General features: G+C 40.4%; 1 protein-coding gene across 1 annotated transcript in view; it reads left to right on the top strand.

The window, feature by feature from the left end:
- The first annotated feature begins 6,957 nt into the window (after nucleotides 1-6,957).
- The window catches only part of PSMD1 (proteasome 26S subunit, non-ATPase 1), a 60,102-nt gene continuing 39,264 nt past the window's right edge, over nucleotides 6,958-27,795 (top strand). Inside the window, exons 1-16 of the mRNA XM_063442857.1 lie at nucleotides 6,958-7,077; nucleotides 11,280-11,323; nucleotides 11,621-11,694; nucleotides 13,226-13,395; nucleotides 14,371-14,576; nucleotides 14,950-15,093; nucleotides 15,464-15,690; nucleotides 17,761-17,818; nucleotides 18,728-18,856; nucleotides 19,110-19,198; nucleotides 20,154-20,232; nucleotides 22,318-22,491; nucleotides 22,940-23,051; nucleotides 23,209-23,405; nucleotides 24,236-24,331; nucleotides 24,498-24,562. Coding sequence (XP_063298927.1) covers nucleotides 7,062-7,077; nucleotides 11,280-11,323; nucleotides 11,621-11,694; nucleotides 13,226-13,395; nucleotides 14,371-14,576; nucleotides 14,950-15,093; nucleotides 15,464-15,690; nucleotides 17,761-17,818; nucleotides 18,728-18,856; nucleotides 19,110-19,198; nucleotides 20,154-20,232; nucleotides 22,318-22,491; nucleotides 22,940-23,051; nucleotides 23,209-23,405; nucleotides 24,236-24,331; nucleotides 24,498-24,562 — 1,880 coding nt within the window. The 5' untranslated portion in view covers nucleotides 6,958-7,061. The remainder of the gene's footprint in view (nucleotides 7,078-11,279; nucleotides 11,324-11,620; nucleotides 11,695-13,225; nucleotides 13,396-14,370; nucleotides 14,577-14,949; nucleotides 15,094-15,463; nucleotides 15,691-17,760; nucleotides 17,819-18,727; nucleotides 18,857-19,109; nucleotides 19,199-20,153; nucleotides 20,233-22,317; nucleotides 22,492-22,939; nucleotides 23,052-23,208; nucleotides 23,406-24,235; nucleotides 24,332-24,497; nucleotides 24,563-27,795) is intronic.

Here is a 27,795-nt window from a genome sequence, read left to right as displayed (position 1 = left end):
GCAAAATTCTTCACAGTTATTGACCTGGCCAATGCTTTTTTCAGTGTCCCACTGGACCCATCCTGTCAATACCTGTTTGCTTTCACTCATGAGATGCAGCAGTATACCTGGACTGTCATGCCCCAAGGGGCACAAAATTCTCCAAGTCAATTTGCAAAGGCCATGGGCACCATCCTTGACCCATGGCAAGCTGACCACCCAGAAATTGTCCTGCTTCAGTATGTGGATGATCTACTGCTGTGTGGAGATGATATGCCCACTACTGAAAGGTGTTCACTTAGTCTTCTTTCCTATTTGGCAGAACAGGGATGTAAAGCTTCACTCATCAAGCTACAATTCTGTCAGTCTTCAGTGATCTTCCTTGGACATTGTCTATCTCAAGGTACCAGACATCTTACTCGGGACCGGGTAAGAGCTGTGCTAGACATTCCGCCTCCAAGGACTTCTAAGTCTCTTCATGCCTTCCTAGGCCTCATTTCCTACTGCAGAGCATGGATCCCAGAAGCCTCTCTGCTTATGCAACCTCTCTATGATGCTCTTAAGTCCGAACCCTTCGGTCTGACCAATGAAGCTCTGGACAATTTTAATGCCCTCAAACGTGCCATTGCTTCTGCTCCTGCCTTGGGCCTACCTGACTACTCCAAACCTTTCAAATTGTTTGTCTCTGAAAGACAAGGCCATGCAACAGGAGTTCTCACCCAAACTAATGACCTGAGAGGCCGCCAGAGACCTATTGGATATTTCTCATGTCAACTGGACATTGTGGCCAGAGGGACTCCTTCCTGTCTCAGGGCTGTTTTTGCTGCGAGAGAACTCATAGAAAGAACCTCAGACCTGGTCCTTGGCCACCCTCTGGTTGTTTTGGCCCCTCATGACATTTCTGCCATCATCAACCAAGTCCAGCTCAAGCACGTGTCTCCAGCCAGACATCTGCGCTTACAGTGTCATCTTCTTTTGCCTGACAACATTTCCATCCAAAGATGTCAAGTGCTTAATCCGTCCACTCTTCTTCCACTCCCTGAGGGGGGTATCTATTATGGATTTATCACGGATGAAACCTACATTCACCTGCTCTGTGGATGTATCAAGAAAGTCATGCATCCACATTTGACATTTTATGAAGGCGAAAAACCTCTCTGTGAAGGCCCAGATCACGCCTTCTGCACCACGTGGTACAAACCGAACATTACTCCTGAACTTTGCTATGAAGATGAGCTTTACCACCGGACCGATGTAAAGCTCACTGCACAAGACTTCTATTGTGACTCTGAAGGCAATAGCATGGTCTTGATCCAGCTACCTCAACAACTTAACTACCTTTACCGTCATTGGGATACTGCTATCCCACATATTCCTGTTACCAAGTTGAAGACAAGGTCATGGAATGATCTTGGGCCCATGGCAAAACTATGGGCCACCATGAATGAAGAACAGCTACAGGAAAATGGTATTGTCAAATACCCAACAACTGACCTTCTAGAAGCATGGCCACGCCATTTCCTGGAAAAGGAATTCCAAGATCTGGTCATAAAGAATGATTATGACCCAGAAACACCTCATGACTGTTTTGAACAGATGAAAATGGAAACAGTGCACTTACCAACTGTGCATGAGAACCCATTACCAGATCCGGATTTTACCCTGTTTGTGGACGGATCGAGATATGCCGATGAAGGAGGAACATATCACACAGGATATGCCGTAACCACAACAGATGAAGTCATTAAATCATCATCCTTACCGCCAGCAATGTCTGCGCAAGAAGCTGAATTACAGGCTCTGACTTCAGCATGCAAAATTTCCGAAGGAAAACGTGCCAACATCTATACAGATTCAAGATATGCTCTGGGTGTGGCACATGACTTCGGCCTAATTTGGAAGACTAGAGGATTTCTTACCACCGCCGGTACACCAGTCAAACACAGCACTGCAATCAAGGAGCTAATGGATGCCCTCCTACTCCCCAGAGAAGTGGCCGTTTTGAAAATTAAGGCCCACGGGAAATTGGATACAGATGAAGCAAGGGGCAACCATTTGGCTGATCAAGCTGCTAAGTTAGCGGCCAGGGATCTGCAGGAAGTGGATGAAGAAGTGTCCGGACAAGAAGAAGAAGAAGAAGAAGTCCCTATTTTTGCTTTGCAAACTCTTCCTACTGATTTGCGAATTTTACAAGAACAACAAGCTGCAGTCACTCCTGAGGAAATCCAGAAATGGAAAAAGAAAGGAGCTGTCCAAAAGGACGGAATATATTACAACAACTTCAAATTTTGTCTTCCCAGAAATTTATACCCAGCAGTGGTCCAATGGGCACATGGGCCTGCACACCTGTCAAAAGAACTGATGGCCGCCCTCATACAGAAGTATTATGAAGCACCCGGAATCACAACATTGATAAGCAACTTCTGCAAAGCCTGTGTTATTTGTGCAAAATGCAACCCGGGAAGACCAGTCAAGGTGCCTGCAAAGAACCTGGCAAAGCCCATGTACCCCTTCCAACGAATTCAAATTGACCACATCCAAATGCCCAAGAGTGGGCCCCATGAATATGCACTAGTAATAGTAGACATGTTCTCAGGCTGGCCAGAAGCCTACCCAGTGGCCAATATCACTGCAAAGACAACCGCAAAGCGCCTAATTACAGATATTGTATGCAGATTCGGACTCCCAGAAGTCATTGAGAGTGATCAAGGCCCAGCCTTTACAGCAACTGTGACTAAAGAAATTTGGACTGCTCTAGGGGTGACTCTAGCCTTCCATACCCCTTACCACCCACAAAGTAGTGGTAAAGTGGAGCGCATGAATGGCACTCTAAAAACCAGAATGTTAAAAATGTCACAAGAAACAAAGATGCCCTGGCCAGAAAGCCTACCAATAGCTCTATTTAGTGTTAGGCACACACCTAGAGGGAAGCATTCACTGTCCCCATATGAGGTTCTATTTGGGACAGCACCCAGACTAGGTTGTTATTATCCGCAGCAGTTGCAACTCCAATCAGATGTTTTAGTAGACTATGTAACTGAACTTGCAAATGTCCTAAACAAAATACATGCCCCAGTTTTCTCTTCAATTCCAGATCCCGAATTGGATACAGGTTCCCATAACCTACTCCCCGGAGATTGGGTCCTGGTTAAGAAGTTTGTGCGGAAAAATACTCTAGAACCGAGATTTGACGGTCCATTCCAAGTTCTCCTGATTACCGCAACCTCCGTCAAATTGGCCGGTAGGCCAAATTGGATCCACGCTTCCCACTGCAAGAAATCTCCTGCCCCAGAGGAGGCGAATATCGCACAAACATGTATCTCTGGTACATCTTCTCCTTAATTAGCCTTATGAAGGCCCAGCAAGTAGCCATTACCAAAGACATTAGTGGGTACACCTTCTGGTATAATTCATCATGCACCCAGGTGGCTACTTATACCTTTGACTACTGTGATATTGTAGAATGCCCATTTCCCACACCACAAATCCAGAGCATCTATAGAGATATCCCTCATTCGAAAGACCCATATGTTTGTGTAGTTGACAAGCAATGGGGGCACAATTGTGACCATTGGGGGGCGGCGGGGTGGAATGCCGGGCCTGCCTGGGGTTACAAACCAAAAAGTGCCGTAGCTAAAGTAGATGATCGTGGTAGATCGCTTCTCCAGAGAATGACTTTAAGAAAGCCTGGGGGGAGCACACCAATGAAATTAATCCTTAACATTGAGCACCCAAGCCCAACCGATGCAGACCAGTATGTGATGGGAATGTACTGGAAAAGGGGTTCCTACCAGAAATTAGGGCATTTCTACCTCAAAGATATGTGCAACTCTTCTGAGTGGCAAGGGGCCACCCATATGGTCCCTAACCCATTAAAACCCCATATCCAGACCTTTCAGGACATGATGGCCATTGCTAACCCCACTTTTGAAGATACCATGGCCGCTGAAACAGGTTTTAATGATGTAAATTTATGGTTAGAATGGATGAAATATAATGCTAATAAGCATAATAGAACCGCATGTTATGTGTGTGGAGGTGCCCGGCCTCACCTGGGTACCGTACCTTTAATCCTACCCGTAGATATAGAAGAATGTGTTTTAAGCCTTTTTGCCTATCACTATAATTTTAACAGGTCCATATGTATTGCATGGACAAAGGAGTATCCTCTTCTAGCCAAAGACGTCAAACCCCCTGATGGTATTACCGTATATAAAGGTAATTACACTTGCTATGCCATGTACGATGGTATTGGTAAATTTGTGGGTAACTTTTCCAAAGGTTATTGTGCTACATACAGAACTGTTCCTGTACGCTTGCTGCAACACCATACTAGGTCACTAGGAGACATTTACTGGTTGTGTGGGGATTTACAGCTGAGATCCAGAATGGACACGGAATGGTGGGGAGAGTGTACTTTGACTAAGGCCATTATGCCTATACATATTATTTCTGACACACACCTCAACACCCATGAGTTCAGCCACACTAAGGTTAAACGTGACGCCCCAGTGAAAGGAAGTTTTGATCCTCATGTATATATTGATGCCATTGGAGTGCCCAGGGGGGTGCCCAATGAGTTTAAAGCTAGGGATGAAGTTGCTGCAGGATTTGAATCAATTTTTACCATAGTTACCGCAAACAAGAATCTAAATTGGATAAATTACATTTATTATAATCAACAGCGTTTTGTCAATTACACCAGAGACGCCCTCCAGGGGTTGGCCGAACAGTTACAGGCCACATCCCAAATGACTTTCCAGAATAGGATGGCCCTAGATATGATCTTAGCCGAAAAAGGAGGGGTTTGTAAGATTTTGCCCGACACTATGACATGTTGTACCTACATCCCAGAAAACACAGGCCCTAATGGTAAAGTCACACTAGCTATAGAAAAATTAAATGACTTGTCTGAAGAGTTAAAAAGGAATTCTGGGATAAAAGATCCCTGGGAAAGATGGTTTGGTTGGATGACAGGATGGCAAAAGGCTTTAATGCAGATTGGTATGGCTATACTAATTTTTCTTTTTATCTTTGCTCTTCTCTTTTGTTGTGTCCTCCCATGTCTGAGAAAATCCCTCATGAAGACTGTTGACCAAGCAACACCCACTTTGACCCATCTCGAAGTTGATGACCAAGAATTCCAAGACATCAACTCACCCTGTCTGCCGCTGCAAATTATCCCCTTTGTTGATAAAGTGCAGGAATTCTAGGAAGGGACTAGATTAGGGACAGCATCTGTCAGTGAATGGTAAAGGCCCCATGTGGAGAAGTGGTGGGTTAGCTGCCATGGGATACCCTTGGGTGTGAAGCGTTCGAGAGCCATACTGACGGATGGTTAGCCTATTAGGGTCAGATCTAGGGACAGCCTCGCACTTTGCATTAACATCTAGCTAGCGGCCACGGGGTTTCTGTGCCTTTGGGTTAACACGTCTGCTGATACTAACATAATAAAGTTTTATCTCTTAGAATCTAACATTTCATAGGGGGGACTGATGTGGAATTATTAAAAATCTTTATTGTACTTGTATTGAATTATTGTACTAACTCCATTTTAACTTTATACTGTGACTTCGTCCTCCATTTTGTCCTCCTAACCTGACTTCTTCAATCCTCCATTTTGTCCTCATGACTTAACTTGTTCATTTTAAAACTACATTACGTGACTGAACTTCTCAACCCAATTAATACAGTAGACAAAGACTGTGTTTCCTTCAAGGACAAGTACCAGGAGGTGCTGGCTACTCCTTAAGACTCGCTGGCTACTCCTTAGAGCTTGTAAGATAGTACAGTTTGAAGGCCACAGAACACAGTAGTAATGAAATGTTCTATTCATAAGAGACCTTGCACCTGGACATAAAGCCTGATATCATTGACCGTGTAAAATGACGCTTAGGACCCCCTTGTCCCCCACCCGTGTCCAGAATAATCCCACCTCTGATGGGTGGGCATGGGACTAACCTCTTAAATTTACGAACCAATAGGTAAGACACTAACCCCGTCACTTAACAATTAATCCAATTGATGATGTTTATTTGCTGATATTCTAATAATCAATGATGACGCAAAATGCCTCTTAAAAGGGCCTGCGCGCCCGCTTTTTCTGCACTTGCCAATAAACTTTCTCGAAGTTATTTTAACCTGAACCTCGTGTGTCAGACTTAATTACTTCAGCGTATATACGCAATTTAATTTTATTGATTTGGACAGGAACAGATAGACATTTGAACATTTTGGTTTACTTTCAAAAAGTACCATAACACCACTAACAATCCACATACATGCACACAACCCCACAGGCAATACCCCAAACAGCCCACACATACACACCCCACCAAACACACAATGTGACATATCCATCCACACACAATTTCACAAGCAGCCCCCAATACACAGGTACAAGATGCCACAAACTACTCATGAACATATACAATATTATAGCTCACATATGCACAAATACAACAATACAAAACAACTGCAGTATAAATAACAAGCAGAATACGGCAACATGCACACATCAATTTTAACGAATCGGACCGGCATGCTCCGGGTCATCACAATCTTATGCTAAAAGGTTGCCTACCTACCCCTGCACTAAGACCTGAAACAAAAGCAGGAACTTCAAAGCACTATCTACAGGGTGGCCCATAAGCCCCTCCCCATCCAGCACACAGACACACTGGATACAGAAGATATAGGGATGGGTAGGGACTTATGGGCCACCCTGTACACAAAGCACTAAGAATGGGAGTTTTCTCCAGCCCACATTGTCCCTTTAATACTCATGCAGACGGTGCATAATACTATAATAAATAATATACTGCTACTTATAAAACAATGTTTGAAGCGGCGCTGTAATAATAATGCAGTTACAGCTACAGCTGGTACACGTGCAGCTTTTGCCCAATTCCAAAATGGCTGCCGGCGCTGCCTTCCCGTATCTCCATGGCGAGCGACACTTCCGGTCTGTCGGTGTGACGTGCATAGCGCGCCGGATGCAGCAGAGTAATAGTGGATCTTGCCGGGAGCATTGTACCGGGGGTTCTCGCTGAAACAACGGAAAGGGGACTCTGAAACTCACCATGATCACGTCAGCGGGTGAGATACCCCGGGCGCGGCGGGAGGGCTGTCAGGGCGGCAGGGCCGGTATAGCGCTATGTATTCCGCCCAGTCATGGTCGGTGCTGCCGTGTGTCCCGGGCTGGGGAGCTACCGGGGGGGAGCCGCTACCATGGAAACAGGCGGGGCCGCGAGTACAGGCCCTGGGAGAGAGCTGGGCTTCCTATACCGGGGCCCCCGGGGGGAACATGCGCTGATACAGGGGGAGAGAGGGAGAGGGTAATGCGGGGCCATGCTGAGTCACCGGCCGGCCCAGGCCCTCACTGCCAGCTCGGCACTGTGCTATCCTCCCAGCAGTCTGTCTATCTATATCATATATTATAATATAGCAAACTATGGGGGCACGCTGTAACAGCACACCATGCTTGGGATTCCCTTTATTGTGCCTTGTCATTCCGGGGGCCATATTAACAGCCGTGTGATGTAGCTGCAGTATCCAGTGTCTGTTTACTGAGAGGCTGTACTGATTGGGACAGTTTGCACAACCAGCAAAATACATGTTGTAAACAGCTCACTTTGGAAATTATACGAACGTATTTAGGAGTAAGGGTGTAGTAGCCTTTGTCGATTTATAGAGGCTTTTATATTGTACGTGTTTCAGATCGATTTTTAAAGCATTTAATTCGTTTAAATTACTTGATCATTAACACATTTGAATAGATGTCATTTTATTTATTTATTTTTAAACAATTTGGAATGTGACGTAAAAAAAAAGTTTATTAAAATATAGCTATATATTTATAAATACATACATAAAAATGCCCCTTATAAATACACATAATTTGCTGCATACTGCTGTATTAAAAAAAAAAACTAAGCAAATGGAACTCAACTATTCACAACACAACCTGTTAAGTCTAATACAGAGTACTTTGGTAACTTTTTTGAGTCACACAGCTTTGAAGCATTCATCTTTTGAACAGTCCAAAGAGAAAAAAAACAACTTGATCTAAATAAAGAAGTTATGGTGCCAGAAGGCACCCTGAGGCACTCTTAGCTCAAAGGGTTAAACTATTCTCCAATGGTTTAACCCCAGAGTTGCCTCCAGAAGCATCCAGCTTCTGAATTTTCAGATTTGCAAAGACCCATGTCGGTGACCTTGCCACTCCTGGTTCTGGTGGCCAGGGGAAGGGAGAGATGAGTTTAACTTACCCCAACCGGTCAATAGGATTTGCTGACATTTTCTTCCGGCTTGTCCTCTTCTGCTCCTGCTGCTTCAGCACCAGGAACCAACGTCACTGTTGTAGTCTCGCGGATACGCAACAGTAGAGTATTAAGGGCTATAGATGGTCCCGGAGGAAACCCAATTTAGAGAATTATTGTAAGATATGTAAATGCATATTTTTTGCGCAGTACCAGATAAACTGAGTTGTGTAAAATCACAGACCTGTATAACTTTTTGAGCAAAATACATTTATGAATTGCAAGTGTGGTATTACAGTAGTAGTTTCACTTTTACTAATGAATGAAACTACAACTGTAGTGGGCTGACAATCAAAAACAATGGGTAATTGGGATGCAGGATTCGGCACATCCCAGGTCACCATGGCTACCAGGAAATTTGTCATGGTACCTAGGATTTTTGAACCCGTTCAACCCCTAAGGTGACTGGCTCCCTCTGATTAGAGGTGGGCAGTTGGTTCATGCAGGGCTGAGGCAGGTGGGCAGTCGGCTCATGGAGAGCTGAGGTAGGCAGGCGGCTGTCTGAGTGTGGCATTGGCAGTGAGTAAGCTGTAATATTCCTTGTGCGACATCCCGTGATGCCGGGAGACGGCTTATGACATCAGTCCTATCCCGCATCTCTAGGGAGCAGAGTAGGGAGAATGACCCCAGGGAAAGCTGATCTTCTCCCAAAGGTAGGGAGGCTGGGTGGATTTAAATTAGTGTGTGTATGTTAAGGTGACCTGCCCCCTCTAATTACATGGTAAAGGTGTTTTTACTCACTTCTTTTCCCATGCCCTGCTGGTGATGCCGCAACTGGGCCCCACCTCCATGGATGAGATCATCAATCGGAAAACATTGGGAGACTATTTTGTTGGCACACACCAGTCTCCCAAAAGCACTTTAACTTTAGGGGTTGGCTGCATGACCCCCTTGTCCCAATTCATAAAAGTACTAAAGATAAATCTACACTATTATAAAATTACTAAGAAATGCCCAGCTGGAAGCCAAGCTGACAGCCAGGAGGGCTTCCTGATTCACTCCAGTTCAATGATTATTCAAGTGGAAGGGAGAGCTTCTATAGCAATTGCAATATTTGCGCCAATTACCATGCGTGACAGTTTCAAGCGGACAAGCTGGGAGACAGACTCTTCACTGACAGTCTCCAGTGGCAGAAAGTAGAGTGGACTAGTCACTGATGATAAAAGTAGTTATCGATTTTTTTTTTTTGATTTTTTTTTTTTTTCCCCCCACCCTCCCCAATGTATTGGGGTGCTAAAATTAATTTAGAGAGTTAAAGGAACACTCCATATGCTAAAACCAAAATACCTTTTGTTTTAATGTTGGAAAAATGTCATTAAATACAGTTTGGTTGTATCAAATAGCTGGTATTACCAAATGTTATAATTTTAATATCACATTACATTAGGCTTGACCATTTTGCTTGAAATATAGGAGCCATTTTTTTTTTAACCCCTTAAGGACACATGACGTGTGTGACACGTCATGATTCCCTTTTATTCCAGAAGTTTGGTCCTTAAGGGGTTAAACTAATGAAGTTTCATTTTCAACAACAACAATACAATTCTTAAAGGACCACTATAGGCACCCAGACCACTTCAGCTCAATGAAGTGGTCTGGGTGCCAGGTCCATCTAGGGTTAACTCTGCAGCTGTAAACATAGCAGTTTCAGAGAAACCGCGCCGCGCATGCACATTTGTCGGAAGAGGGTTGAGTGTCCCCAGTGCCGGAGAAAGGTAAGCCCAGACCCCTTCCTCCCCCTAGACCTCGGGGGAGGGGGGCCATGAGCGTGGGGGGGGACCTATTAACACATGAGGGTGGGCCGAATGGTTCTTGTCTGCCGTCACATTCTATGTTTCTATGTTAAGTCTTCTATCCCAGGATAGCCTTGATCTGAGCGCCCAAGTTGTCCAAATAGCACTCAGATCCATGTAGTATTGACAAATCGCCACTGGGGTAAAGTCTTGACCGACCGCACACGTGGCTGGTGCCCAAAATAGTTCCATAAGAAAAGAGGTAGTGGCTGTCAACTTTTGGGAGTTCCTATGAGAAAACAAATTAATGCTCCCACTGGCTCATAGGGAGCGAATGTTGCCCTCATTCAGGAGAGTCTTTTCCCTGAAAACCTCTCTCCTGGCTTGACTGGGAACAGAGCAGGCAACTGTAAGATTTTCTGAAATAGACTCCATGCTTTACATCGAGACACTGAATGTTCCCCATAGAGAGATGCATTGATTCAAAATTGTAGGATATACCTAGCACACCTATTCTAGCTAACTGTTTCTTAAATGGGAGAGGTGGCGGAGAGGGACAAATTCACGGCCTTCATCCATGGCAAATCCAAAAACTGCCATAAAATGTGTGACCCATGGCTCCATAACTAACCTATTATATCCTCTAATGCTTGGGAGCCATTGACATTTCATGGTAGCAGATGTGGTTTTCCCCATTTTGCTTGGGGCATCTTGCCCTTTTCGGGCTTAGCTCACAGTGTTAGTATGTATGTAGATATGCAGACTTTTTTTGTTTGTCAATTCAGCTAAGGGAGATAGGTGTTTTGGCATGCAAGCATGATTACTCCTTTTTCTTTACAATTGAAGCTTTAATGATTCATTATTCCTTCTGGATATTTACCCTACTCCTTATATAGCAATTGATGACACTACTCCAATGACATTGTAATTTTTACTACTTATTTCTACATTTCATCTTTCTGTAGGGTATTGTTTCTGACCATTGTTTGTTTCTTCTTGTGTCCTTATTGTTTTGCAGCTGTGAATTATATTCTGTATAAAACAAAATAAAGACAGAATTAAAAAAACATACATATTTTGTTGTGGTGTTTAGATCAGTTAGATTTGATTTATAGTACTGACTGTATACTTTTGCTAGGTAATTGAACGCGAGTGTTAACTTTTTACTTGGTTTTCATTTCCTTGCTTTATGATTTTACATTATGTCATAACTTAAAGTTAAATGTTTTCCCATGTATTTTCATAGCTGGAATCCTTTCCCTTCTGGATGAAGATGAGCCTCAGCTTAAGGTATGTATACATAATATATATTAGCGTCTCAACTGTAAATCTCTTTTTAATAAATAATTGTGACTTAAAGTATTAATTTGAATCTGTGGATACTTTAGAGTTATTTAACATCCAAGTACTTGGATTTATGTGAAGTTAAGAGTATTAAAAACATCTTAGAAATCTGATTTATTTCCATAGAAGCTATTATTGTTTGTGCTGTTAGGCCATAGATCTTAGAATCATTCCTGTTTGTCTTGAGATAGATTCTAACCTATACTTTACAAACTATTTACTCTTCACTTACATTTCTTACAGGAATTTGCACTGCACAAACTGAATGCTGTAGTCAATGATTTCTGGGCAGAGATTTCTGAATCGGTGGATAAAATGTAAGCCTTTTTTGTATGTTAGGGTGTTATGGGGAGAGGGTGATTTTTTTTTTTTTTTTACTTTTTTTTTCTGTGCTTGTAGGAAAATGCTTGTGCTGATATGAATTCTACGAGTTTGGAACATCTTAATACTAAGATACCGTATTTGCACAAATGTAAAAAAACACAGACCTTTTTGTTGGTGCAATTAATCTCAGTGACACAACTGCTAATGTTTCTCTCATATGCTAACATTCACATGGTTGTTCACTAAAATGTGATTTGCTGTGAATTTCAAATTTAAAGGGACACTGTAGTCGCCAGAACTACAGCTTAATGCAGTTGTTGTGGTGTCTATAGTCTGTCCATTAAGGCTTTTTGCTGTAAACACTTCCTTCCCAGAGAGAAGTGTTTTGTTTTTTTTCTTGTCTTTTATCTGTAACATTTTTCTATTATTTAAAAAAAAAAAAAAAAATCCTGTGTGCATAGTTTCTCATAGAAACATAGAATGTGACGGCAGATAAGAACCATTCGGCCCATCTTGTCTGCCTAATTTTCTAAATACTTTCATTAGTCCCTGGCCTTATCTTATAGTTAGGATATAGTAAAGTAATACTTCCTAATATTATTTTTAAACCTTTGCCCCTCTAATTTACCTCTTTTTTGTGGTAGTTTTTCTTCTTTTAAATATAGTCTCCTCCTTTACTGTGTTGATTCCCTTTATGTATTTAAATGTTTCTATCATATCCCCCCGTCTCGTCTTTCCTCCAAGCTATACATTATAAGATCCTTTAACCTTTCCTGGTAAGTTTTATCCTGCAATCCATGAACCAGTTTAGTAGCCCTTCTCTGAACTCTATCTAAAGTATCAATATCCATCTGGAGATACGGTCTCCAGTACTGCGTACAATACTCCAAGTGAGGTTTCACCAGTGTTCTGTACAATGGCATGAGCAGTTTCCTTTTTCTACTGCCAATACCTCTCCATTTACAACCAAGCATTTCCTGCTGCTATATTGTCTGCCTACCTTTAAGTAATCTGAAATAATTATTCCTAAATCCCTTTCCTCAGATGTTGAGGTTAGTAGGGTATCAAATATTCTGTATTCTTTTTATGTCCAAGATGCATTATCTTGCACTTATCTACATAAAATGTCAGTTGCCACAACTCTGACCATTTTTCTAGTTTACCTAAATAATTTGCTATTTGGCTTATCCCTCCTGGAACATCAACCCTGTTACATATCTTAGTATCATCAGCAAAAAGACACACCTTACCATCAAGACCTTCTGCAATATCACTAATAAAAATATTAGAGAATGGGTCCAAGTGCAGATACCCCACTAGTGATAAGACCATGCTTCGAATATACTCCACCTATGCATTGATTGCCCAAATTCACTATTCATCATGAATACACACAACCTGTTTACCACTTTAATTAGGTTAATATAGAAAACCCATAATGTCAGATCGGTCAGAAGGTGTTTGTGTCATTTCAAATGTGTGTATTAGTGGAAGCTGATGGATTAATAACAATTTGGTTTTCAGTGAAGTGCTCTATGAAGATGAGAGTTTCAGGAGCAGACAGTTTGCGGCACTTGTGGCTTCCAAGGTGTTTTACCATCTGGGGGCATTTGAAGAGTCGCTGAACTATGCTCTGGGTGCTGGAGATCTGTTTAATGTTAATGACAACTCTGAATATGTGGAGACCATTATAGGTAAGTAGAATGATATGTTTATTTATGTATTTTTTTCTGCCAGTCTTCAGAACAGTCTGTAAGCAGAACCTTGTATTTACTTTTGTGTTACCAAGTAGAATAGTTAAAGGAACACAAACAGGTATTCCTGACCTTATAGTGTTAAAACCACCATCTAGCCTATCATGCCTCCCTAGATATAGCAAAATCTTACTTGTATTCAAGCCTGAAGCTGTAGCTCTGCATGCTGTTTGCCTCAGAATAGCAAGTTGTCTGCTGACATCATCAGAATTGGTGGCCTGATCCAATCACAGTGCTTCCCCATAGGATTGGCTGAGACTGACAAGGAGGCAGATCAGGGGCAGAGCCGGCACAATTCAAACACAGCTCTGACTAATCAGCATCTCCTCAAAGAGATTAATTGAATTGAGGAAAGTTCAGTATCTGAATGCAGAGGGCGGAGACACTGAATGTTTGGATGCATTTTAGGTAGCCATGACCCAGGTAGGATCTCTAACAGCTATCTGAGGAGTGGCCAGTGAAGTTATCACTAGGCTGTAATGTAAACACTGCATTTTCTCTGAAAAGACCGTGTTTACAGCAAAAAGCCTGAAGGTAATGATTCTACTCACCAGAACAAATTCAATAAGCTGTAGTTGTTCTGATGACTAGTGTCCCTTTAACTGCCACCCCCTCTTGCAATGCTCGCCCATGCCCACATTGCATTACAAAATGTCAGTAAACTGTAACCTGGGTGCTCCTTTAAGCAGTTGTTACAACTTTTTCATAATTGTTTTGTGTGTGATTGTATCACTCAGAGACCCTGTTGAATTTTTCATTTAAGTAGCACTACGTACTGTATTCCATTTTCATCTGTTTAGTCCCTTTTGAGCTAAATTTGACTTTTTTTTTTTATTGTTTAAAATAAATAGATTGGTAGATTATATTTACCTCCATTCCAGTTATTGTACAAGTCACAATATTTCCTATTTACAGCCAAGTGTATTGACCATTACACCAAGCAATGTGTAGAGAATGCAGAACTTCCTGAAGGTGAGAAGAAGCCAGTGGATGAGCGCCTAGAAGGGATTGTGAACAAGATGTTCCAACGCTGTTTAGATGATCACAAATACAAACAAGCCATCGGTATTGCACTTGAGACACGGCGCCTGGATATTTTCCAGAAAACTGTATTGGAATCGGTGAGACCTAAGTTTTCACTCATTGCTAACTGTGTAACAGAGAATGTGACGGATGATTTTCTAAATGCTTGCATTAGTCCCTGGGCTTATCTTATATCTAGGATAGCCTTTTGCCTATCCCACGCATGCTTCAACTCCTTTACTATGTTAACCCCGACCACTTCAGCTGGAAGGCTATTCAATGCATCCACTACCCTCTCGGTAAAGTAATACTTCCTGATATTATTTTTAAACCTTTGCCCCTCTAATTTAAGACTGTCCTCTTGTTGTGGTTTTTCTTCTTTTAAATATAGTCTCCTCGTTTACTGATAGAAACCTAGAATAAACCAGTATTACACTGTGTGGATGCATTACTATTTTGTTTTTGTTACAGAATGATGTCCCTGGCATGTTGGCCTACAGTCTGAAGGTCTGCATGTCCTTAATGCAGAACAAGCAGTTCAGGAATCGAGTCCTTAGAGTGTTGGTTAAAATCTATATGAACTTGGAAAAACCAGACTTCATCAATGTCTGCCAGGTAATCCAAAGTATTACATCCACATGCTTCTCCTTTTTATGTAGTCATTGAGTAATGTGATTACACACATGAGATTTACTATGTTAATGGCTGTAACTGAAGATGGCTTTGTTCTCCTGAATCCCTGTAGGTTAGTTATACATAGTGGGTTGTTAAATTAGATCTGTAACAAAAGAGGCTTTTTTTATGTACAATAACCTAATTTATTGTCTTTCTGTGTTTGAGAAGAAGAAAAAAATATAGTGCAACCCTCCGCCCTAACAGCTTGTCTTCTATATTTTGTAAATTACATTCTTCTGGCAATTTAGATACTTGACTATGATTTGTTTGATGGTTTTACTCTAATTTTCTTTGTAATTTCTTTATTTAGTGCTTGATATTCTTGGATGACCCCCAAGCTGTGAGTGATATTCTCGAGAAATTGGTGAAAGAAGATAACCTACTCATGGCTTATCAAATTTGCTTTGACCTGTATGAGAGTGCAAGCCAGCAATTTCTGTCCTCCGTCATACAGAACCTACGCACTGTTGGAGCTCCAATTCCATCCATTCCAGGTTCTACTAACACAGGAACCGTGCCAGCAGCCTCAAAAGACAGGTAGGGTCGTATAATGAGCAAATTATTCCACTAACAAAGTTATTCATTAAAGTAAGAATTCAAAGTAAATTTCAAATTTAAGATCAAAGTAGCTGGGTTTTAATTTGGCTGTTCTGGCCTAAGTAAATGAGAGACTTATCTACGTCACATAATAGCACTATTACTAATAATTTATTATTGAAGCCCTGTTTCACTTTACTGGCCATATAAAATTAATGGGAATGGTAAGAAGAAGGCATTTCCTTCACTTTGTTGTAGCTGCTCTGTTTTGAACACATTATGTAAATGGGGATTATGTATCAAGTGGAACTTTAAAGAAAAGTTTTATAAAAGTGGTCAACTTTGCAAAATTACATTGTTAGTTTTCCCTTGTGAACATTGCCCTAGAATTGCGTTTTATCAATAAACATTCAATACACTTGTTAACAGTTTGGGATCATGTCAATTAACCTTATCTGCATGTAGTTTTTTTTCTTGCTTAAAGACATACAATATAAATTGTGTGTGTGATAGTACATGTAACCTACTTAAGGAGTGTGAATGGTTTTGCCACTTAGAGTACCTCCATTAGAAAAGAGGTCAATATAGAATGGGTGGACTCCTCTAAATTGAAAGTAAATATTAAACTACTTTTTAAAACACTATGGTGTGCAAACATTGTTTGGATTTCAAAGTTTATCCTACTGAGGACAATGCATGTCTGATACTTTAACAACTAAAACAAATTCATTAGATTTCCTTGCATCCACTTAGAAAAAAAAAATGAAGAGCATTGATTTTGAATTCTCTATTTGAAGAGTCTATATATCAATGTAGATTAAATAGCCCATTTCCTTATTGTTAAAGGAACATGCATTTACAATAACATTTAGTTCAGTGGGCACTTGCATTGAACAAATCTATATTCTGCTTCTCCAGTTATGAGAAGACCAGGTGCAGTGCAGGTGCCCAGGTAACAGTCAAACTATGCTAAAATGGTTTGCCAGACTACAGTGGGCTGTAGAGATTTTGGTACTTGGAGTGTTCCTTTAAAAAAAGGTTTCATTTTTTACATAGTACTCCATTGATTGGGAATCTATTTTTTATTTTGTTAGCATCTGTATGTTAAAGGACCACTATAGTGGCAGGAAAATAAACTAGCTCACACCTTCCCTCAGAGCCCCGCTCCCGCTGGGCTGAAGGGGTTAAAAACCCCTTCAGCCACTTACCTTAACCCAGCTCCGGGCTCACTTGGCGCTGGTGACCTCTCATCCCCAGTGGTGTATCCTGGTTTTGTGCTGCCCTAGGAATGCTGGGGGGGAGGTGTCTCTTCCTCCCTGGTGGTCCAGTGGCTGCTGGGCTGGTTGCAGGTCGGGCGGCGCTGGTGGGCGGCTGGCGAGGGAGCACTTCCTCTGAGCTGTCTGCTCAGCTCCCTCGCGCGCCGCACAGTGAGGCTGGGAGGCGGAGCCGGAATATGACGTCATATTCCGTCTCCCAGCCTCACTCTGCGGCGCGCGAGGGAGCTGAACAGAGACCGTTCAAAGGAAGTGCTCCCTCGCCAGAAGCCCAGCATGTCTGTTAGCCGCAAGGCTAACAAGACATTTGCCTTGGGCATTTGGGGGCGGCTTTTTTTGCCGCACCCTGGAAAATGCCACCCAAGGCAAATGCCTTGTTTGCCTCGCGGCTAATACGCCCCTGCTCATCCCCCTGCCGACGTCAGCTCCGAATGAGCGCATGCACGGCCAGAGTGGCGCGCGCATTCAAACCGCCCATAGAAAAGCATTACTCAATGCTTTCCTATGGACGTCCAGTGTGAGTTCAATGCGATTTTCGCCTTGAGGATCGCTGAAGCGGCTCTAGTGGCTGTCAGGGAGACAGCCACTAGAGGCAGGATTAAGTCTCAATGTAAACATAGCAGTTTCTCTGAAACTGCTATGTTTTCAGCTGCAGGGTTAAAACTAGGGGGACCTGGCACCCAGACCATTTAATTAAGCCGAAGTGGTCTGGGTGTCTATAGTTGTCTTTTAAGAACAGAAGGTTTTTGCATTGTAATAATTTGCTTTTTTTTTTTTTTCCATACTTGCTTTGCAGTGAAGAGATGGAATCTGAGGACAAGTCTGGGAGTCCAGTAGTTAGCAAATCTGAAGTGGTGAGTGTAACAGTCTCAAAGGTTTACTGTCAAATTTCTTGGAAATTCTTAATCATGTTTGTTTTACAATCTCTTTACATTATCAGTACATCTCACACTTTCTGATAGATCCCACTGTGACTCTGTTGAGAAATGTTTGTATGTGCATTCTTTGTGTTCATACACCAATTTCACTTTATTTTATTTTTTTTACTTTTTAAAAAATAAATGAAATGTTTACTGCTACTTCAGTGCAAAATAAAACTTTTTAAAGGTAAGCCAGTACCAGAGTGACACCATAAGAACTTTATTTCAGTTATGTTGTTATGGTGCCCAATCTGGTCCTTTAAGTTGCCACATTAATTGCATTTGATAATGCGTTAGTAGAAATATAGTCACACTCTTCTGGCAATTTTGATGCTTGATCATGATTGTAGGATAAAAAGCGGTATAAAATGGCACAGACTGACCACACTGCAAAGTAACACAGCCAAAGGAGAGGAGAATGGGAAGGGTAAAAGTCAGAGGGAAACATTATAGACTTAAATGTGTGTGAGCTAATGTGTTACGAGAAGAAAGAGGAAAAAATCCTAAAATACTTTTCACTGTCTGGCTGCATAGATGCTTTGGAGTAGCTATCAATTGTGGCTTGCATTCCTATGTTCCTAACCATGATTCCGAAATGCCTTTATGTCCCTTGAATGAGAACATATGGTGTTTTGTCAGTCTATGTATTCTTTCTAGCAACTTGCCTGGAAGGATATCTTTGTGTTTCCCAGTGTTCTAAAGAATTATTTGTTGCTTTACTTTTTTCTCGAGATATGTAAATGTCCAAACTTGCATATGGCATGAAACTGTGCCATGTCACTTGCAGGAATAGTGTCAAGAATTCTTCAGATCATTTATATAATTTTATTTTCTTCTTTTCAGAACCCAGAGCCTAAAGATCAAATCTCCAAGATGATAAAAATTCTCAGTGGGGAGATGGCCATAGAATTGCATTTACAGTTTTTGATACGGAATAACAATACAGACTTGATGATTCTTAAGAACACTAAGGTAAGCGTTGTTGATTATAAAATGCCTTCTGACCTGGGTTACTTATGTTTCCCTAGTAATTCGTAACTCAAGTACTGTGTAAAATGTCAATTAAAGCAGACATAATTTTCACTCACGTTACAAAGTCCTTCTAGTATGGGTAAATTTGTATTTTAGTCTTCCGGATTAATTAAGGTCAATGAATCTGTAATCTAAAATGTTATTGTTATTTATGTCACCACATCATAGTAGCCTTTTGTCTTGTCCCTTATAGGATGCAGTAAGGAATTCAGTTTGTCATACAGCTACAGTTATAGCAAATTCTTTCATGCACTGTGGCACCACAAGTGACCAGTTTCTAAGGTGAGTTTGTTACCTCTGCCTTAGTTTAATTTATATTGATCCTTATTCATACATTTTGAGAAATTATACTTCTGTAAATTGAAACTGTTGATATATAATGGCAATCTTTATAAGGATCTATACATTATTAGACTTAGACCACACTCTAAGTTAACAATGAAATATAGGATGTGAGATTTCGGTTAACATTAGGATTTTATATACGCTAGGTCAGGTGTGCCCAAAAGGTAGATCCCCCAGATGTTTTAAAACTACGGCTTCTATGATGCTTTGTCATTCTAACGGTATGCAAATAATCATGGGAGTTGCAGTTCTTTTTTTGGTCACTTCTGCTCTAGAGGGAACATGTTAGAAAACAATGCTCCAGGCAAGGAAACCGAATCTGTTGTATTCAGCTCCAAATATGTAGTGTCAAGTGACCCATAGTTTACCTGTTTGGGCACCTGTTTTGCAACCTCTGATTTTAGTGTTTTTCAAAAGGTTTCCAATAAAGTACAGCTGCTGTATTATTCCAGGCACAAACCAGTCTCCGTTGCTCCCATAATTGTTGCAATTTACTTCCATGTAAGCAGGTGTCAAAGAAGTGCCCTATATAGTGCACATATCTGCACACAGAGGCTCTGAAATAGAGATAGGGCATTCATTTAACAAGTCCTTGGGTGTTTTAAGTTTCTTGTCACAGGAGCAGAGGTGAAGCTGCCATTTTCAGCCATCTTAGAAAATGTCTGTTTTAGGAAATTAACACATGATTGTGAAATCATGGAAAAGGTGCATGGTAGAAACTAACCCCCATATATTTATCCTGGATTGTTGTCTGTGTGGGGGATGTTTTTTTTTTTTTTTAAGTCTAATTTTTTTTTAATTTTATGTATTAAAGTATTTTTAGTGGTTCATTTGTATTGTTTTTTTTTTTTCCTTATTCTAAAACCCATATGTGACTCTCTTTTTTTCACAGAGATAATTTGGAGTGGTTGGCTAGGGCCACAAACTGGGCAAAGTTTACAGCAACAGCAAGCTTAGGAGTTATTCACAAGGTGAGCTGCATAACCATTTTGTTTAAAGGAACAATCCCACTCTATAACATTAGCTCAATTAAGTTGTTATGGGGATAAGAGTGGCTGCGTTTCATCTTACCATCAGGGACTAAACAATTTAACCACAAAGTTGGTTGCCTGTGCTGTCTGCCTCCTTTCTTTCTTCCTCCTGTCTGCTGTATCGGAAAGGTTTTCTGGGTGGCTTGTAATAGGCCGACAGCCCATTGAGAAAATTGTATGTACTATTTCTCTCGGTGAGTAGCTAGTCATAGAATGAGAGCTTCAGATGATGCTCTTGACCTATCACTGGCCGCCTGGCAAACTTTCCTGATACTAAATCGGCTGGTAGTAGGGGAAAAAAAATAAGCAACACTGAAAGTGAAGTTTTTGTGTGAAAAATGCAAAAACAACAAATCAATGATTACTTTGGCCATGGTTTCTGACGAAGTGGCTACTAAAACAGACTGGACATACCCCATTTTGAGTACCCAGGGTTGTCTAGTTTTGCAAATGGTATACCATACCGTATAGCCTCAATGGCAACAAAAGCACAGCAAACCAATCTTGCAAATTTCAATGTGAAAAAACTGAAATGGGCAAGCTCTAGATTTGTCCTTATAATTTTCCAAAACCCCATAAAACCTGTATATGGGGGGGCACTAGTGTACTCTTGAGACATCCCTGAACACAATCAAGTGTTATATTGCAGTAAAAGCTAACTCTATGTTGACACTTACAGCTAAAATTCCATGCGTAACTTGGAAAATAACTTATCTTAATTTTTCAAACTATTTAGTCAAAACGTAAAAATCTTTAGTCATAGTCAAAAAAAATGAATATTTGATGTGAAGTTTTCTTTTTCTCCTGAAATAAATTATATATAAGTGTTATGAAAGAGGCAAATTAGGGTTGAACACCCTGGGGCTCAGAAGAGAACCTACCCAGGGATCTTCACGGAGGGCCCTATCCTACGAATCCCTCCAAACCCCCGGGGGCACCCTTCCCCATTTTTTACTTTACCCTTCTCTTATAACCTAAGGTATCGCACTACAACTAGCCAGATGGCTAGGGGGAGTCATACTTGCCACAAACCCAATGTGTTTCCTGGACTGCAAAACCATAGCCCCAACTGCAACACTGATTCCCCACCGAGTATTAGCTAAACCTATAAGTTACGCGCCTATATGTTGATGCACTTCCACTAACTCTAAGACAGGCACCTGAAGCTTCCGTTGATAATATTAACTAATCTAATTGTTCTGATTGAGTTTAATGAGCACATCTTTCCAACTGTGTCCACTTATTATGCAATATGCTCCTGTACTGTTACCGCATGTTAAATGTTACTACACTACACTCACACCTTTAACTATAGCGCCTACAAGCAGAGAAGTTCCATGTAAAACACTCTACGGAGGCCCTGACTTAAGATCCTGAAATTGCAATAGGGCTATCAGAACAATCCATGCTACACTGTAAGGTCGCATCAATACTGAATGTCGACCCGCTCACTTATGCCACTTATGATTTTAGCCGTTACTTTTAATTTTTAGCCCTGTTTCTCCACAATGGCAAAATTTTAGAATGTTCTCTACGTCATCAAACTATCTTGTTGTGACATAACCTATTATAAGAGACCAAAAAATGTAAATTGTGCATGCATACTGGTCTACCCCATTGTTGTATGTGTTGCAAACTGGCTTTAGGATTGCCGTCGGGGTACCTCATGCTTGTATGTTATTTTCGATATGCACTGCAAAAATAAAGAATTAAAAAAAAAATAAAAATTGGGGTTGAACAGACATGTAGTTCAAATTCTAGGTTTTCGTTTGGTCCTTAAGGGGTTAATATCTATGTATTTAGAATGGTGTATGTGTGTATATATGCATATATATATATATATGTGTGTGTGTGTATGTATATACACACACACGCCCTCATATTTGACAGGGTCGATCGAGTAGAATGGACAACTATTGATATTCAGTATGTCTTGTGCAATGTGTTCACTTTTATTTCTATATCACCTGAGTTATCAGTAAGTATCTTGTGTGACTTGTACTTATTTGATTGTTTTCTTTCCAGGGACATGAGAAGGAGGCACTCCAGCTCATGGCAACTTACCTTCCTAAGGACACATCACCGGGCTCAGCATACCAAGAAGGGGGAGGCCTCTATGCTTTGGGGCTGATTCATGCTAACCATGGTGGCGACATCATAGACTACTTGCTCAACCAGCTGAAAAATGCTAGCAATGATGTGAGAATTTTATTAGTAATAATGCACATTATTGTAAACAGAAAAAAATCCTGGCATCGTTAAAAGGATGTTTTTAGCCAGGAAAGGTTCAGTGGCTGCTGCCAGACTGGCACAACATGGTATTAAAAGTGGGAATGGGGGGGGAGGGGAGGTGCTGGAATGGGGGGCATAAATCTGAGAAGTCAAGAGAACACTCTAATGTAAAAAAAAAGAAAAGTATTTAAGTATTTCTATTTACCTATGCATATATTTGCTTTCTTTCTGAAACGTGGGAAATGTTAACCATCATGTGCTATGGAATTTTAAATGAATCCTCTTTGCAACATCTGAAAATATCCTTGCAATAATAATCTTTAATAGCTTTGACTGTTAGTACTGCTGTAGGTACGATACCCGTTTTTATGACTAATAATTACCACCCTGCCCCAAATTATGTCTCTCTCTCCAGATTGTGCGTCATGGTGGTTGCTTAGGACTTGGTTTAGCTGCCATGGGCACCGCACGCCAGGATGTTTATGACCTTTTGAAAACAAATCTCTATCAGGATGACGCAGTCACTGGTGAGGAGGATGTAGTTTTTTCATATGGTTACTTGTCTGTTTTGTCCGTTTGAGATGCTGCCTATTTAATAAGTGGGTTTCTAATTTGAAACATTCCTTACATGGTGAAGGAAATAAATCGACATGTGCTTTGATCGCAAACTATTTTATGTCTTAGGTGAGGCTGCTGGTTTGGCTCTTGGCTTAGTAATGCTTGGCTCTAAGAATGCACAAGCCATTGAAGACATGGTGGGATACGCTCAGGAAACACAGCATGAAAAGATTCTGCGAGGTTTGGCAGTGGGCATTGCTCTGGTCATGTATGGTCGCATGGAAGAGGCAGATGCGTTGATTGAAAGTCTCTGCAGGGATAAGGTAGGAGTATAAACATTGAGGTGGCAGAAACTATTGCTTTGTGCCCCAAAAAAACGGAATTTTATACATGTACAAAAAATCAGGTGCTATCTTACATGGAAGGTGCTAAATACTAAGACATTCTATTTTTTTTATTTTGTTTATTACTCCTTATTTAGTAATTTACTCTAAATTAACACTCTTGACATGATAAAGCTCCCCCAAAGAGTTGAGAACTGTCCATGATTATGGCTAATGTCATTTTAGTCTCTTAATTAAATATTACCATGTTTCTTCAATTCTGGTCAATGCCTTGTGTATTTAATTGATATTAAGTGCATTATCTTGCTCCCATGAGTAATGCAGGGAGACCGTTAAGGCTGTTATGTGTTCAAACACATACTGTTTGTGAATGGCGAAAATGATCCACTTGTATGTTTCATAAATAATTTTCCCTTTGCGGAGGGAAAAAATGAATGCACTAGGTTATTAAAAATGTATTATAAATACATATGTTTCTACTCTGTATTGGCGTCTGTTCTTGTCCTCCATTTCTACTTATTCCAGTAGAATTTACAGAATGTGTCTGTTTTGCCTCTCAGCAGCAGACATAACTGGCTTTCTAATTTGATTCTGACCCATGAGGCAATGTCCGGGAGCGCTACACTTAATTTATAATCTCAGCAGGGTTATTATGAATAGAGCTAGCTGTATAGCACAAGCATGACCTGCACATACAGAACTTATAATGCTCTACATGTCACATCATTAAATTTAAATGTTGCGGGAACTTAAATGTTTTACCATAAACATTGTTATTGTTTTTTGTTTGTTTTTTTGCTTTTCACCAGGATCCAATCCTGCGCCGTTCTGGCATGTACACTGTAGCTATGGCATATTGTGGTTCTGGTAACAACAAGGCCATCAGGCGCCTACTGCACGTGGCTGTGAGTATCTGTGCCTCCACTTTCTTTGTGTGTGTAAAATATATATTCACTTTGACATTTTTTTTGTATATAAAAATGTTTACATGCCAGTTGAAAATGTTGTGTAAAAGGAATGAGTCAACGTGGGGAAATTGCCTACTGTTTTTTCCTGCTTTGTCTCCCCCAGGTTAGTGATGTGAATGATGATGTCAGAAGGGCAGCTGTGGAGTCCCTTGGCTTCATTTTATTCAGGTTAGTGATATATTTTCTGTCTGATTTGTTTGCATTAATATCACACAACAACATAATAGCCAAGCTTTTTTGCTTAGGCTAGAGACAGGCAGGTGGTAGCTCCCATCTTTTGTTGAATGAGAACTTATCTTATGTTGGCTGTTATGCGATTGAACACAGTTTGACCTTGGTTGCTCTATCACAATTGCAGAGTCCTACTTTGAATGCACTTCTTTCCATGTGCATTTACCTTTAATCTGAACACATGCTTATTGTGTTCTATATATGTATAAACGTTTAGTTAAAGGACCCTCGAGGCCCCAAAACAACTTCATGTAAATGTAGTTGTTTTGGTGCCTGGAGGCACTCTCACCTCAGAGTTAAACCGCTCCCAAACTGAGAGTGCTGCTGGGCAGGACCACCGCTGATTAATTAAGAACGGTCAGCTAACGCTCTCAGCCAATCCGTGACTCCCCACTCACTAAACTGGCTTGCAAAGAAGCCATTTAGATGAGGTTGTTCTGGTGCCTGGAGTGTTCCTTTAATGTTAAGCATCTATATTTGACCAACATTGATGCAAAATGTTAAAAAGCTGCAGCTATCAAGATGTACGGAATGTGTGAAATTGCTGTCCAAGGTGTATATATGTTATTTTATTCTAATTTAAGTTTCCATCTTGGCTTTTTTTTTTTAGCATCTCTATTAAATTACTATTTCTAATAGTATATATAGAAATAAGGTTAAAGATATTACATAATGCCAAAATTCAAATGCCGAATGTTACACCCATATGGAAAAAATTCTATTGCAGGCTGTATAAACAACTTATCACAAAGTGAAGATTTAAAATTGTGTTGTCATAATATGCTGTTTGACAGCAGAAAGTAACTACTACTTTGTTTGAGGTTTGGAGCATGTGCACTGTGTCCAAGCAAATGTGCAAGAATATTAAATAAAAATGTTTTGAAAATCTGAATTTTTCTTGTAATGGTAGAGAATGTAGACATTATTTAATAGACTATACAGCTCCTCCAACATACCTAAACACCTGCACCTTAATTTTCATGCTCGCATGCCCAAGTTAAATGAACACTATAGTGCCAGGAATACAGCAGCTGACTACGCCTCCTTGGCGAGATCATAGGGAAGGAATTGGAAGGCTATTGTGTATGCGCTGCACCAATCAGCATGTCCTTATAGATATGCATTGAATCAATGGATCTCTATGGGGAGCATTCAGCGCTGTACAACTAGGAAGCACCTGAGCAGTGGTGAAACTAAAATAGAGAGGGGCCCCGGTACAAGAAAGTCTTTTGGCCCCTAGTTCCCCTTTACATTTTAATTTCTACATCTTTTTCCCTTCTGTTGTCGGGTTTCCTCACACTCTGCTCTGATCTAAAATGAACTTGGGAATATGAGCTGAAATTTTAGATATGCTTCATTTCTCTGTCTAAAGAGACTGAAATCTCAGGGTTTTACGAAACAATTTGTTTTTGTTGTTGCAGTTTGTGTATAATTGTCATGTTCAGTGTGTGTATATAAAATGCATAGTTGTTTCACTCAAATTCATTTTCAAGATGTCTTGATATGAAACATTTGCTTGAGGTACTCAGCCTCTCAGTAAGTTAGTTCAGTAAAATGTACAATTGGTTTCTGAAGGTTGAAAGGCGTAATTAAAGGGATACTCCAAACACCATGTCCGTGATAGGAAGTGGTCATGGTGCCTAGAGTCTGTATGTGCAGCATTTCCGTTTGAAACACTGCACATAGAAAATCTCAGTTTTTTGTATATTGAATGTCCGGCATTGGCATACACAGAATATGCAGGCAAAAGGGGCGTGGCATCAGAGGAGGACTATTGGGTATAGGGGTAAATTAGTTATGGGGGGGAGGGGGAAGGAGAGGATAAGAAGGGGTTATGCTCTGACCAAGTACAGTGTTTTAATAAAACATTGTTTTTTGTTTTGAGTAACCCCTTAAAGCAATGTTTTGAAGAAAGCACTCCACTTATCTGTAACTTACATATAGCGTTGTATTGATAAAATGTCAGCTTCCATTGTCAATTATTACTGGCTGAGCATAGCCTTACGGTTGTTTGAGTACATGCCACAGTCCATAATATTTTCCACATCTGCATTATTTTTGCTTAATTCTTATAGATTAAAGGTGTCAGTAGTTTAGGTGCTAAACTGTCAATCTGGGTAAGCCTGTTTGCGTACTCTGGACACGTGTAGAAATGCTGAAGGGCCCTGTCTCTGATAAAATATATTAGGAGTTTAATTTATTGCATGATATTTTGGAATTCGCTCACATTGGGATGATTGCATTTTACATTTCAAGACTTCATAGTTCCCCATTTGACTCCAAGATGTTGTGAGATCATTTTACAGCCTGTTCTTAGGGTGTATTTTCTAGCTGGACTAGAACTTGAAGCTGTGTGGGCTTACCAGCAGCTCTTTTTTTTTTTTTTTTTTTTTTGCATGCCTGTATATTTTGTCCTAGTCTAGAGATTTTTGCATTGGACGTTCTGTGAAGGAAATGTGAACTGGCTGTACATCCAAGGTTACTGATTTACAGATTTTAAAGATGTCTTGTGGGTTTTCATTTTTAAATTGTGTGTGTGATATCTATATATCTATATATCTCTGTGTATATATCTATCAGTATTTAAGATATTTATATTTCACTACAGACGTAAGCCATTTTCCAGAGCACCTTTTATTTCCTGTGTTTGTTTTCTGTAGTCCTCTAATTTGAATGTAGTTATTGCAGAGATGAACAACTTCCTCTTGTCTTTTGAAACACTGTGTAATTTCCTAAACTGTCAGCATGTCAATATTGCTAATTTAATTGTGTTTATAAAATGTTCTGTTGCTTTGTGGTGGGGTTTTTTTTTTTTTGCTGTCTGACTTTGGAACATTTTATTTTCATACGCAGTCCTCAATGAATATAAATAGGTTTTGAGAGCGTTTTATGTATTGAGAGGCGCATTTAGACTTTACATTTTCTGGGTTTCTTAGTAAGGACAACTTGTAAATATTCATTGAAATACTTTATAGTTGTGTGAACCATTTCATAGTTGAAACAATCTTACAAAATAGAACCTGGGTGTTTTGTTTTTTTCTAGTCATATTAAGTGCAAATGCCTGTTTTAAATTTTACAAGAATGAAGGAAATCAATCCATACTACTGTTACCTAAACCCTGCTACTATCTAAGACTTACCCGGATGGTTTCACCCAGTGTAATTCTGTG

Source organism: Pelobates fuscus, chromosome 2, assembly GCF_036172605.1.
Source record: "Pelobates fuscus isolate aPelFus1 chromosome 2, aPelFus1.pri, whole genome shotgun sequence".
Lineage (NCBI taxonomy): Eukaryota > Metazoa > Chordata > Amphibia > Anura > Pelobatidae > Pelobates > Pelobates fuscus.
The sequence above is the reverse complement of the archived record's forward strand: the minus strand, read 5'-3'. Positions and strand labels throughout refer to the sequence as shown.